This window comes from Anarhichas minor, unplaced genomic scaffold (genome assembly GCF_050575085.1).
Source record: "Anarhichas minor isolate MPS153535 unplaced genomic scaffold, ASM5057508v1 ptg000040l, whole genome shotgun sequence".
Classification (NCBI taxonomy): domain Eukaryota; kingdom Metazoa; phylum Chordata; class Actinopteri; order Perciformes; family Anarhichadidae; genus Anarhichas; species Anarhichas minor.
The window spans coordinates 12,787,958-12,802,431 of NW_027466486.1; the positions used below are offsets into that span (position 1 = coordinate 12,787,958).

Consider the following 14,474-nt stretch of genomic DNA (forward strand, 5'->3'; position numbering starts at 1 on the left):
CCAGAGCAGGGGCGACCAGGGGAAGCAGCCCTCCAAATATAGCCCCTATGTGTCCTTGTGTAGTTATTAAGAGATTTACACCACCTCAAACGGCTGAGGTCAGGGAAACGATACATCCCACCGCTCTCTGATCGAAAAAATAAAAAGGCAGGGGGAAAAAAACACCCAAAAACGATAATTGGTCCGTTTTTCTGCGGCCAGTGGTGGTCTAAGATGAATTGGCTGACTCTTTATGGATGAAAGTGATCATTCAGCTGCCCACAAACACACACGTGCACACACTCGAGACTATGGCTGTGGATCCTGTGGCCCAGTTCCAGTTGGCAGGGACGCACGGCGTTTGGCGACACACTGTTCGGAGCTTCCAGTAGGGGGTTTAGTGGGCTGTGAGAGGGTGATTTCTTTCTTTTTTTGGAGGAGCGGAGGCCTGGGGCTCATTAACCCCGGGGGCCCTCAGTCGCTGTTAACACCACTAATCAACTGGGAGGTGGCTCGAAACTTTATTTTTTCCCCTTCCCCTCTGTTATTCCCTCTGCCTTTGTCTCTTGGATACTTATCAGAAGGACGGCAGCACACGCACAAATACTTCCTCTCATCTTTAAGACACTTCGTAGCTGCCATAGAGATTGTGATATGGCTTCATATTTCCCCCTCCCTTATCTGCATTCCATGATAGGCAAGTTTAGATTAGATTTAGATTAGATTTTAGAGGCTTGCTATGACTATAACTATACTGAAGGAAAAGGGAACTATTTAGTCATTATTTTCTTCTTTTTTGTCATAAAAATGATTTTGGGCAGACAGGAGTTCTTGTGAAGTACACCTATACTGTTTGTCATTTAAAGGGGTATTAAGAAATGAACTTTAAACTTTTCGCCTGTGTATTTCTCTCCTGCACATTGTCTCCGTTATTCGTTGAAGAAAAGTGTTTTTTTCGACTATCTAAATCACTTAAATCTCTGCAAGACATCCCCAAAGACTCTCCACCCGTATCTTCCGCTTAAACCTTGCGTTAATGCGCTCTCTTTGGCCAGTTGACCCGGTCTGTAGCCACAGCGTGTCTGCGCCGACCGCCAACATTTGACTTCTACTCTGCAGGTCCGGGGGCCAGAGGGGTGCCAGCGCTCCACGCCGGCCCCATTTCAGACGGGTTTCTGTGGTCGGATGAATATTTAATGTGTCAGGGTGCACTTAGGAGAGAATGCCCTTGTTTTTCTCTCTATGATATCATAACCACAAGATAGAGCTGGGAGATGGGGGCCAATGCACACATGAGGCCTAAACAGCAGCGCTCAATAAGCGCCCAGAGCCGAAATGGATGCTAAAGGTTGTAGATTTACTAGCCTCCTCTCAGAGTAGCGGTCGCATCATCTGAAAGCATTATGGAAGTCTATGAAGAACAAATAAAATGCTTGATATAAAATGTCTGGTATTAACGATGCACTGAGAGGCGATGGCTGTGTTTTCGAAGAAATGGGTGTGCCGTTCTCAGCCCTGCTTTGTTTTGTGCGCGTGTGTGTTTTTTAATTTCCTGATAGTGTTTTATCTTTGCTGCAGAATAACTTGAGATGTTACTCTGCTCTTTTGCTCTCCATGCTTTGAAGAGCACGCACATACATTCACGTGCAAGCGATGTGAAAAAGTGTGAAGCTATTTTTCATAAGGTTACACCTGGTGCTCTAAGACCTGACCACATGAACAGCAAACTCCACTGAGTCTTGCCCAGCCTTCGCCTCCACAAAGCCCGTATCAGCTCAACACAGAGACAGTGTTTGCTCAGCGACGTGACAGCCAGGCCTTAAACGCCGACACCACAGCTGAATGATCACCCAATACGACCTGCTTCCTTTCCTTCACCCCCCCCCCCCCCCCCCCCCCACACTTTTTTTTTTCCCTCCACTTCTCTCTTTTCTCTCTGTCTGCCTCCGTCTCCATTGAAAGAAAGAAACATATGTTCCCGTCCAAAGGGAGACACATTAAACACAAGCTCTCTTTAGTAAATGGCTGGGCGCTTTTTCAGGGGCAAAGTGAAACTCTATCCGGACAGCAAAGGGCAATACGTGCTTTGGCCCCGACCCAAGCCTGCACTGAATATATTTGAAGTGTAAATATTTGTATTCGACGTATAAATGGACTTGATAGGCCCCTGATAACACACTAGAATTGATTTGGAGAGCATGTATCTCGCTCAACACTGAAAACTATGTCTGGACTGTAAAGTCTATGTAAGTATGCTATAGGATTACACACAAGAAATGTCTGGGCAGTGCAAGAAGAATTTGTGAGTTCAATATGAAGGCTGACTGTGATACTGGCTGACTGTGATGGCAGCCTCCTGCAGGCTGTGAAATGTTTGAATATTGTCGTGTTGGTGAGTCAAATCAATAGTACCACAACTTAAAAAAATGCATCTATCTTCACTCTTAAAGTGTTGAAAAGATGTGAACACAAGAGCAGCCTGCTTATCTCACTTCTGAATCCTCGCAGTGCGATGTGGGGCGACAGTTGAACATGTGTTGCAGCGAGGCCTACTTGCCTGCGAGCAGACTTCCGTTTGCCCTCAACAGACGCTGGGGACGTTTCGACATCTGTTGAGCAAAGACTCGTACACCTGTCTTCCTCTTCCTCCTTGCTAGCAGACCTGAACCCCCCCCCCCCCCCCCCCCCCGAACGTTCTCGTTCCCACCCTGCCTCTTTCCGCCACTCTTGTCTTACACTTCCCTTATCGTCCTGTTACTGGCACCGTATATAGCGCAGCTCGAAAAAGCATCTCTGCAGCGGTGTGTTTTTCGGCACCGTGTTTCCCAAGGCCACCAATCACGCTGTTGGGTATTTACAGTGGGACGAATCAAAGTTCTTGTTTTGAGGCTGACCCTGAAGGATGTGGGTTTCACCCTTGGCTGGTGATTGTGGCTGTCTCGTCTGGGCCTAAATGAGTCGATGCTAGCCACACACAGACATTGCACTACTTTCCACTCATTTACATAACACACTTGTAAGACTTTGCGTATGAATGCGTTACATTTTAACAGCTATATCATTACCATGGGTTGAATGGGCGGACTGTTTATTTCCTAACACATAAACTACTATGAGTTGAGGTCTGTCATAAACATGGCAACACCGAATACGCTGGCAAGTTTGTGGACACATTATTTCCATCTAAGCTTTCAGGAGGGGGGTCAGCAAGAGTTTTGGCACGTTTTCTTTTTTTTAATCAGTTTTACCCTCTCTGACCACAGCTGGGGGATCGTCTGGTCCCCCAGGCAGATGTGTCGGCATCTCTCTGGGGACATCAGCAGTGTGAAAATCCCCCTTGCAGGTCTGAAAACAAGCTGCTCACAGCGGAAGTTGCTACATGAGACTGTTTGAGCAAAGAGCGCAGCCTTCCTTTTCTGATAAGGGGATAAAGCTCTTTGTGTGTGTGTGTGTGTGTGTGTGTGTGGAACAGAAGCAGTGCCACACAAGGACAGCCTCACAGCAAGGCAGGTTGAGGCAGGCAAAGAGGATGAAGGGGTGCCAAAATAAGGCCCACTGCACCCGGATTCTCTGACAATACAGCAAGGCCCGTAGCACATTGAGAGCAATCATCCCTCTTTTGTCCCTCCATTCTAAACGTGTGTGTGTGTGCTTGTGTGTCTGTGTGTGTAACTGTCTTCTACTCTGGAGTTGAGGCGTGTTGGGGTTGATATGGCTGTTTTTTTCAGACGCTTTTTGGCTGCTTGCCTGCAGACTTGGTAGATTCCCCCCAGTGCTGCTACTTCTGCTGCTCTGGCCTTGTCGAGCACGGAAGGCCTGTTTGGCTCCGGTGACGGCTCATATTAAAGCAATAAACTACTCTGAATGTTTTTTTTTTTTTTTCTTAATCTCTAATGGCGACTGGGGTTGTTGTGCGTTTGTGGCTGTGTACGTGATTGTGCGTATACGCGGTAGTCAGGTTGTTCTAAGCAGCGTGGTGCCGGGGGAAAGGTGGGGGCCTTGCAAGGCTGTGGGAAAGGAAAGCAAGCTGCCATTGTCACATACATCAATGCAACGCCAGCAGATGTGTCAAACGGCTTGGCGTTCACACCTTTGTGCATGCTAGCTCACGCACAGGGATGTGCAGCAAGAGTGCATTTACCCCTAAACACACAGTTACGCAGAATGAGAATTGATATTTCAGGTGGGTCAAAGTAAATGTGTGAAATTTAAAATGTGTGAATTTTCCAGCATGTAAGCACGCACATACTTGACTTTCAGTACTTTTCCGAAGGTTATAATCACGTCAGTGGACGACTACAGCAGCGTTTGAGGGTCTCAAAGATTGACCTCTTGGTTTCTGTGATGTTTCCAAGGCTTCGCCCTGTGTTTACCCAGAGGATTACAACCTCCTCCGCTCCTGGAAGCATAAGAAAGATCTCGCTACACCTATTATTTGCTCACTGTTCCTAACCATTAAGGCCTGAAGAAATAAATATCCAAAACCGCAGGGTGGTGGTACACGGCGTCTTTTCCAGTAACCAGCAGGTGCCTTCTTCCCACAAACCTCCTCCACCCCCGTCCCCACTGCCCCAACACAGAAACCGGTTTATTGTCATAATGCAGCGGGGGAGAAAATATTCCTCCCCTCATGGGCCATTTATTTTTCTAAATACAAAACGGAACTTTTATTGAATTACGGCTGAAAGGTCGTAATGGCTCCCTCCCGTATGGGTCAGTGTAAATAAGGAAGAGTGAGCACACACAGAGTGGGCATTTTACTTCCCTTCATAGGTAGGTAAACAGGAAAGACGCTTGGCTGGTGAGTCTAGAGGGGAGTGGGTGGAGAGCCGGAGAAGGAGCAGCGACGTTGGCCTACCTCGTTAAGGGATTCTGAGAAAAATGCCTTCTACTTGCATCATCAGGGTGAATTAGAAGCACTGTCTGGGGCCTCTGTAAATAATTCGGTAGTTCCTTGTACGCACTGCTGTTCTATCTGGCGTCAGCAAATGCAGGGTGGAAATTTTTGTCTGAGTGGAAAAAAGAAAGGGCATTTGGCCCCGAGGCTATTGTGTGTGTGTGTGTCTCCAACAGTCATCAACTGGCCCAAGGGGGGGACATTGCGCTCTCCTTCAAATTGTCAGACAATGTTCTTCTTTTTTCCTGTTTTTAGAGAGAAAACTTGTGCATTGACGCTGCAGCAACATGTCGAACAGTAAACAGAGGCAGCGAGGAGAAAAGTGCCAGTAATAGACTAATGAGTATATTTTCTTTGTTTACATCTTAGTTTAGCTTTGGTATTTAGACTAATTAGCTCTGCTTTCACAGGAAAGCCATAGTACAAAAGCCTAAGTAGGATTACCAACAGCTGTGTGTGCATGCACGCGTGAGTGTGTGTGTGTGTGTATTGTGTGTGTGGCCCTCAAAGGGAGTTGGCCTCGGAACTTCACGATGTGATTAAGGTGGCAACAGTGGTCAAAGAGCTTTTATCTCAGACCTTTGTTTACCCTCCCATAACAGAATTTGATTATATTACAGATGCTTTCATGTCTGTTGAATCACGCTTTAATGACTCTGACTCTAACATAACTACAGAGACTTAAAGATGTCTCGCAAAATAATCAACGGCAGCGTGTAGATGGACGTCTCTAATACGTGCATATCTTGCACGACTGTCGAAGGAAACTGGCCTCATGCGCCGCCCGTCGCAAGCCTCAGACCTCAGAATGTGGCGACTGAAATCAGTCCAAACCTATTCAATACGCAGCGCCGCATTCCAGTGGATTTATCAGTTGGCCAATGTTTGCTCTGCTTCTAATCACCGAGGGCCAAGTATGACGCATCTGGACCCCAGGAAGAAGGAACGTCGCGGTCAGCGTCCTCCAGACACTGCAGACGCCACCGAGTGTCGTTTCTCCGAAGACATAAAATCTCCCCTTTATCTGTTCCCATCTGTCTGTCAGTGGAATTGAGGCAGACGAATGTTTTTTCCCCAAAACATAAATTATCATGAGTTTGGTTGTTCAGATTAATCGCTATTTATGTGTGTGTGTGTGTGTGTGTGTGTGTGTGTTTGTACGTGCGTAGGCCACTATGTCTCCAGGTAATACATCTGTGAGTTGCGGCGAGTCGTTAGCGGTCAGGAAAGCACCCATCATCAGACGTGCCACTGCCCCCCCCCCCCCCCCCTCCCCTGGCACTGATACACCTGTAGGCCTTTCTTTCAAAGACACCCATCTCCATTTTCAGACATCAAAGTTGCCTTTTGAGAGAGCAATTTGCACCGAGGGCGAACCTTTCATGTGATTTGTGGAGCGCGGGCGTGGCCCGTGGGGTGGGGTTTGGGGGGAGGGCGACTTAAAGAGATGGACGCACCTGGCAGGTGTATGAGCTGAGCGCACGCAAATGCATACGCTTCGACGCGCACGCTGCCTTTTTGTTTACTTTACCGAGAGACTGCAATATCGCAGGAAAAATAACACAGCAAATGTCATTGTTTGTCTATTTGCATACTTTGTACAGTCAGTGTGCCAAATGCAAATAGAATCAACCCGCCAACTCCAACATGTGCACCCCCCCTCACCACCACCACCACCCCACGCCTGCCATTCTCCTCCTGGAGCTCTGTGAACACACCCAGCCGAGTAAATAGAGACAACAAAACACGACAGCACTTGATTTCGGTGGATGTGTGGGCCCATGGGTGGGGAGGTGTGTGAGCTCTACCTGAACGTATGCAGGTATTGCATGTACACTGTATAATTGTGTTAGCGGTGAGGGTGTATTCGTGTGTGTGTCATGTTCAAGTCACATCAGACAAATTGCCGCTCTGGCCTCGCTACGACAGGCTTCCACCATCCTCAACATTCAGCAAACAACTGTCTCTCCTTTCTGTTTCTGTAGCCTGCCCGACCGTCAGACCTCTGAGTGGGAACGAAACGGCTGCAAATGATGTTGATTTTTTTAAGATAGATAATAAATACCTACCAGAATCATTTGCGAACTTGCCTGGACAATTTGACATATTCTTGACGCTTGGTTTTTAAAAAAGAAAAAATTGCTTTCTAATGGCCTGATCAGATTCAGCAATAAAATTCGGTGTCACACACACAGGTTCAAGCTCTGAGTGTTGATTTTCACACACTGATAGCAGCTTTGAATCTGGCCACAGATATTCACAAAGAATATAGTTTTACTTTTACCCTTATTTTTTCCCCCACATCTTAAGGTCTACACATCTGTAAATGATATCTGTATTGTACTCATTTTGTTTCGACACATTCAAATACTTAAGTACTAATCATTTTTTTCACCCTCCCCACACACACACACACACGCACACACACACACACACACACACACACACTGTGTAAATTATTTCTGAACATCATATCACAAGCTCAAAATATTTCCAACTCCCCTTATTTGATCTCTCTGGCCCAGCCTGACCTGCGGTGAGTTCATCTTTTCTTCCTGGGGACTGATTCAGTTCAGGTCGAGAGATATGGAAATACAAACAGCCCCCTCCCTCCCTCCCTGATGTCATATGTAAGCGAGGGAGTGAGACGAACACCAAAAATATAGTTGTGGGATTAATTGGTGAGCATAACACCACAGGGTGCATCTAGTGTGTGATGAACAGGGAGGGTCTTGACACTTAAGTCATCTGCTTTCCTTTTTCTGTCTTTTGTTCTTCTCTCTCTCTCTCTCTCTCTCTCTCTCTCTCTCTCTCTCTCTCTCTCTCTCTCTCTCTCTCTCTCTCTCTCTCTCTCTCTCTCTCGTTGTATGTGTCTGAGTTTTCGGTTGCAACGGTTGTGTTTGCAGTTTGGCCTCAGCAGAAGTTTGATAATACAGTATGACAGATACATGGGGAGGGGAGGGCGTATGGTGACGAATGCCGGATGTGTGATGAGGAAATAAGCAGCAAGGGAGACAAAAATACTTAGCTGAACATTTAGCCTACTTTCTGTGTGTGTGGGCATGTGAATATACATTAGTGTACACATGTGTGCCCGTGTGTGTGTGAGAGAGTCTATCATACGGCTCAAGTGGTTTCCGAAGGCATGGTGTCCTTTGTTACTTTGCCGCTGGCGAGCCGCCTCCGCCGCAGTCCTGTCCGTCAGGTTCTCCTGACTGGATCCGTAAACATTAATAAAACCTCCTCCCTCTGTGCCAACTCCTGCCGCTGCTAGGCTGGCAGCCATGCAAATGCGAGGCCCTACACAAACAGCCTCTACGGCCCGGGCCCCCGTGGCCCGCCAGCCTGCGGACAGGTGAGCCCAGCGTGGGCCAAGTCTGGCCTTTAGGCTGTCTGCACTCTACCAGTGATAAAGCTGAGCTGCACAGGCAACACTGTGTGGCATTGGTGGCGATCAAAGCAGCGTTGGAGTACATAGTCGTCTCCGAGGATGAGATTTGTAATGAAAAAATGCTATTAGTTTTATGTGTTTGGCAGAAGTGGCTCTCTGCTTTGGCTCTAAACGACATACAGCCGAAATAACGTGGTGCTTTGTGGTTGGTGAAGAATCTGATTATTTTTATGGCTCTAATAACGTCTGAATGTGTGTGTTCCTGCATTTCGACTGTGCCGTAGCATGACTGATATTAGACTCTTGTGTGCTTCTTGTTTAAATAGGAGAGGTCCTTTATCTCATCTCTCAAGTGACTGAAAGCTCCTCTCCGCCTCGGAACTGACAGCCCGTTAAAAAAACAAATGTAATGAGTTATATAAATATGCCTATTCTATTAACTGTGATCAGCTGTTTTAACTTCCTGGTTGAGGCTGGATCTGTTTTTTTTTTTTTTTTTTTTTTACTGAAGAGTAATACGATGTATTATTCATATTTCAGATAAGCTTTTCAGCCGTCTTGACATTTGCACCAATCAAACACACTCTAGGTTCCGGGGGGTTAAGCTGAAGGAGCTTCTACTACATATGGAAATCATATTCTGATGCTATTAAAAAAAACATGTAAATCAGCCTTTGCAGAAGTTTCTTTCCTGTCATTCTACAAATTCCCTCTCAGCACCGTGTAACAGAGTTTATTGGAGGCCTAAATTCCTCCTGCCCTATATTAAACAGTGTCACTTTATAGCACCCAGCGCCAGTGTAAAAGTAGCACGGCCACTCTGACGCCTAAGCCGGAGCTGCAGCATGTTGACAGACAGACAGGAGACAACCTTGATGTACACAGTTATTTCAAGCTGAGGCACTCGCAGATGCACATGAGAATGCATTTATGCACAGACACACACGGTAAGCTTTCTTTTTCTTTTTTCTTTTAACAAAAGACAAATTGAAACCATCCACGCTCCCACACACACACACGTAGAGTGTTTATAATTATCCCCTTCCTTTGCAGTCGCTGTTCTCTTAAATGCTTCTGCAAATAGCGTCCAGCCTGGCGCGGGGGTGGTGGGGGGGGGGTTGATGCCCCTCTTTCTGTGCCCCTTGTCTCCCTCTCTGCCAGCCATACTCTTCCCCCCCCCCCCCCCCCCCCCCCCCCCCCCCCCATCTCATGTGGCACTTGCTACCACTCTCTCTTCCCCTGCTGTGGTCTGTTTTGACTGGGCTAAATCCACCCTGTCCCGAATATCCCCCCTCAGCAAACGCGAGCACAAGCCCCAGCTATCCGCCCGTTCAGAGACCTCTAAAACCCCTGCACCCTAGAACCATTACAGACCCCCGTCCCTCCATAGGTGGATCATGAAACCCTACCCATCTCGTCTATCCGGCCTTGAGCATGCACACGGCCCCTGCCTCATGCGTAACAGCACTCTCCGCCATCCCCTCACACCAGCCGCATTAAACCACATGAGAATGGAGCTGCGGCTGAGCGGTGGCGCTAACAGCTTCAGCACTCCGGGGGCCTCCCTGCCAGGCCTAACAGTGGACGGAGTCTTGCCCTGTGTGAAATCAACGAGCCACTTATGTGGTCGGTCAGGTAGCTCGACCCCCTCTGACCAGCACTGGGGAACGTAGGGGTGAGGAGGAGGGGAGGGGGTCGACTGAGCTGAGCCACCTGCGGCTTGGAGACTCACTCAGCTCCTCTTAGTGGTCTTGGGTTATGCCTTAATATGCTTTACAGTTTCCTCTGACTGGGCCCGTCACTGTGCCCCTGCTGCACGCACACGCACACACACACATACACACACACACACACACAAACCTGCGCTACTATACTTGCGAGGACAATGCACTGCCCTATATTCATTCTCTGGAGGCCTAACCATAACCGCTACATGCTGGAGGCCTAACCATAACCGCTACATGCCTAACCCCAGTCTTATTTCTAATCTTAACCCCAAAACCCAAGTCTTAACCCCAAAATATATCTAGTGGAAACTCAATTTTGGCACATGTGATCGTGTGAACAGCTTTCTTTACCTCCTTGGTGTGATAATTGCAAAGCACACACAAACACAGTCAGACCTGCTCACAGTGTTAGATTTGCATGCATCATCTGCATATGACTCATGCAGTTCTTTTAGCATGTAGAGATACCCCCCAAGCACACACACGCACACACACACACACACTTTCAGAACCAAGAATAGCTGCTTCTAACTAGGTGGCTCTGCAACATTCTCATCACACCACAATGCGTTTTTAGCAAGAACAATAGTAGCGTTGTTGTGCGTGTGTGCGTGTGCGCGCGTGTGTGTGTACTCACTGCGTGGTTCTCGGGGTCCATCCACGGTGACTTTGATGGCGCGGTGGTAAGTGGCCACTTGTGGCGGTCCGGTGATCACGGTGATGGTCAGAGTGAAGCTCTTTCCTGTAGCACAGCAAACATGTCCATGAGGTTTTATGCAGGACGAGTCATGTCACGTTATAAACGGCCCTTTCTCATTATCTGCAAACTATTTGTTTGTCTCTTGTTCGCAACAATACCTCGCTTGTTCAACCTCAAAATCATCACCGGCTTTTGTCCCGCTGCAGCCTTTGAATTAAAGGAGGGGGGGGAGGAGAAACCTCTTTTGATGGCCGGGTATGATTTCGATTATTGAGACAATGCGTTCCAGATCGTCCGAAATGGTTTACATCGTATAGTTTATTGTTCGACAAGGAGCCGGATATCTCGCTCGCATCTGCATCAGAGTCTGTGCAGAGGGGAGGAAGGCCGTTTCATGCAGCGGGTCCGGTGCTCGTCTCCCGGACTGAGAGGCAGCTCTTGTTAAAAAAGAGAATGCGTGGGAGGAAAGAAGAATCTTCGAGTGGGGTTCTTGTCTACAGAAATGAAAAGGCTTCTTTTTTTATTTATTTGGAGATCCCTTTCCTATCCATCAAATCACAACCATTTTAATAATATTAAAATGAATTACAAACGGTCAGAAGAAGCTCCCAATTCCAGACTTAAAAAAAATAATATATATATATATATATATATATATATATATATATATATATATATATATATATATATTTCAGGACATTTTGTTGTTTATGTCTGATGTTAGTTGAGGTTTTGATATCGTCAATATCACACAAAACTGTTGCTCAACGGGCCTATGCATTGACCACAACATGCCATCCTTAAAGCAGGCCTGTTGATGTGTGATTCATTTTAAATACAGCACACAATAGCCAAGATAAATATTGTGTTTTATAGGATTTTGGGTGGTGGGGATTATTCGACACGTCGCAGGAGCTGAATTGCGAGTTTTTTATTTATTTAATTTAAAATTATTTTATAAATCCATCCTCAGATTTACACCACGTGGATAATCATTTATATTCCCTGGATTAGGAAAATTACAGTCACAACGCAACTGTTCACCGTGACGCAGGCCAGATGTTTCGGATGACACCATGGACGTCAGTTGGCAAAGTGAGGGCACTCGCCGTACTGGAAGCTAAATGATTCCAGATCTGCACTTTAAAAAAATATTCACAATGGACAACAGAGATCTGACAGATACTGTAACCACCATATTTAAATGAGTATAAGCGTTTCCTATGTGCTACATATCCGGTGTCACAGACGTTTCATATTTTTTCACATTTATTTAGAAATAATAACCGCTGTCAGTTGTCAGTCGTTCTCCACTTAGACCCAGACATATGATCCGTTACATTATTATAAGCGCGTTTCCAAATGTTGCTGCAAATGGCATTGCAATCAGTTGTAGCCGTTCTTTCACTCTGTGTGTGTGCAGGTGTGTGTGTGTGTGTGGGGGGGGGGGGGGGGGGGGGGGGGGGGGGTGCGCGCGCGTGTGTTTCAGCTCACCTCGTCCGCTCCTGCCCACAAAGCGCAGGTCGTTAAAGCGGGCCACCTGGTTCTTCATCACGGCGGAGGCGTTCCTCAGCTCGGCCGAGTAGTTCTCGTCGTTCCCGGCCATCACGGTGACCAGAGTCCCGTCGGGGACATCACCCAGAGCTACGACCTGCACAGGAGACAGCGGGGCGGTCACTCTAGGTCACCAAACCAAACACACGCACACACATGCGCGCGTAAAACCGCATCCGAGTCCCATAATATTAAGCAGCAAATTCCTCACAATTTCACAAGTATGCCAGCAATACAGCATTACACAAATAATATAGGATTTCATTTGGTAGATACTCTAATGTAGATAAATTACATTTAACAATTATATTAGAAAATGTGTCTAACATGTGCTTCATTGTTATTTATTTTCCTCGTGTTCTCATTGGATCTGATCCAAATACATGATTTAGATAATTCAAGGTCTAATATTAACACGAGGCACAACTATAAAGCACCAAACTCATATAGGCAATAATACAGAAATATATAATAATACAGAAATGGAGTTCTGATATATTTGCTCAGTCATCTTATAATTCCAGACATCTCATCTTTAATAATTTCTAGTCAGATTAAGGATGGTATTACTCTGTATGGAGCCGTTTGAAGCCGCTAGTTAATCCATTAATAATTTAATATTCTACACAAATACAAACCCAAACAGAAACCAATAGCACAACCTCCAGAGCCCACTATTAATATAAAAATAGTTTCCTCAATAAAATGTTTCTGGTTGGCCTTAATCCTTTTTCAAAGTTTCATGCACTCTCCACAGTAAGAAAGCCCCAGTGTGCAAAATAAAAATATAACTAAGTTAAATTAGAAGCCATGTGTCTTGCCTTGAACGCCACGGGGAGCGTCTTGTTGCACCTCCAGTGAGACGGGAGGACGGAGCAGAGGAAGTTGGGGCTGTCGGTCCTGACCAGCTCTCCGGCGTGGTCGGCCAGGACGTCCACCACGTTCCTGGAGTCGGATCTCGACCTGAGGGGCCCCGGGGTGGCCATGGCCCCGTTGCCGTCTCCAAGTTTACAGGGGAAGGACGTGGAGGGCGGCGTGAACCGTCTGGTGGTGGGCGGCTCTACGGGAATATGCATCACAACAGTTTGGGTCAGTGCCACCTGACCGGGTTGTATCAGAAGAGCAGGACTCTTTTTTGGGAGAAAACCAGTTTTTGTTTTTGTTTTCCTCCGGACGCTGGTGGTCTCAGGGGTCCACTGTGTGAGCGCAAAGGATGGAGGCGAGAGCGCACCGAGTCTAAGTGAAGAGAGCCTCGCGACCTTAACAGAAACTAAACTCTGATGACTGAGTGCTCGATCATCTGCACAGGATGTGACAGCCCGAGGAACATCAGAGTTGCTCTGTTTTATACTAACTTCAACAAAAAAACAAAGTGTCTCTCAGTGCTGAACTTGTCTGATATCGCTGTTATCCGTGGCACACTTGATGGACAGTTTCAGCCGCGTGTACACAGTATATCAACACTGCCAACTGTTTGAGCTCTTACTTTGAAATCTACAACGAGCCAATGAAAGTTCTAAATATATTATTGCCGATCGGTGGCAATCTGTCAACGGTAATCGGGTAATCCAGCCGCGATGCAGAAAGTTCGACAATCCAGTTGACTGGCTTTCTCGACTTAACGTTTTTAAAAGTATGATAATGAGTCGACCGAACAGCCAAACTTTGCCAGACGCCTCTTCAGATCTCACCAGACTCCTCTGGAAAAAAACTAAATGTTTCAAGCCCGAATATCTACAGCCCAACTACTTGCAGTACATCAGTGTCCTTTTTCTTGCGTGTAAAAGTTCTTGCAACTTTATCCTCGTTGGATCGCTTCCCTCAACAGCAAAAGCAGCCAACGTCACTCTGTTACAAGAGGGAGATGTTCCGTCGCTTCCAGCTGAATTTCCCTTTAAAAGTTATCCTTTAGCGCAGGGGTTTTCCGGGCGCGAGCAGGAGCCGCGAGGCTGGACGGAGTGTAGAGTGCCGCGATATTATTTTACCCGAGTCATTTTAGTGTTTCGTGGTTGGGAGTGTGGAGAGGATTTCCACCAATGAATCTGCTGGGTTGGGCTTTCACCAGGCCAATCAAACTCCCCGGTGCTCCTTCCTCAAGCCCTGTGCTGTTGTCACACACGCACACGCACACGCACACACACACACCAGCTGAATTATTGATACATATCTGTGCTTTTCTCTCTGCTCGTGTTTTTTTAATTTTTTTTATTTTTTAGACCGACGTTA

At 46.8% G+C, this 14,474-nt stretch overlaps 1 protein-coding gene across 3 annotated transcripts in view; it reads right to left on the reverse strand.

The window, feature by feature from the left end:
- runx3 (RUNX family transcription factor 3) overlaps window positions 1–14,240 on the reverse strand; it is a 29,288-nt gene extending 15,048 nt beyond the window's left edge. For all 3 annotated transcript variants that reach the window (XM_076108198.1, XM_076108197.1, XM_076108196.1), the window contains exons 1-3: window positions 13,070–14,240; window positions 12,189–12,345; window positions 10,632–10,736 (exon numbers count right to left, since the gene is read on the reverse strand). In XM_076108198.1, coding sequence (XP_075964313.1) covers window positions 10,632–10,736; window positions 12,189–12,345; window positions 13,070–13,324 — 517 coding nt within the window. In that variant the 5' untranslated portion in view covers window positions 13,325–14,240. The remainder of the gene's footprint in view (window positions 1–10,631; window positions 10,737–12,188; window positions 12,346–13,069) is intronic.
- Between the last annotated feature and the right edge of the window lie 234 nt (window positions 14,241–14,474).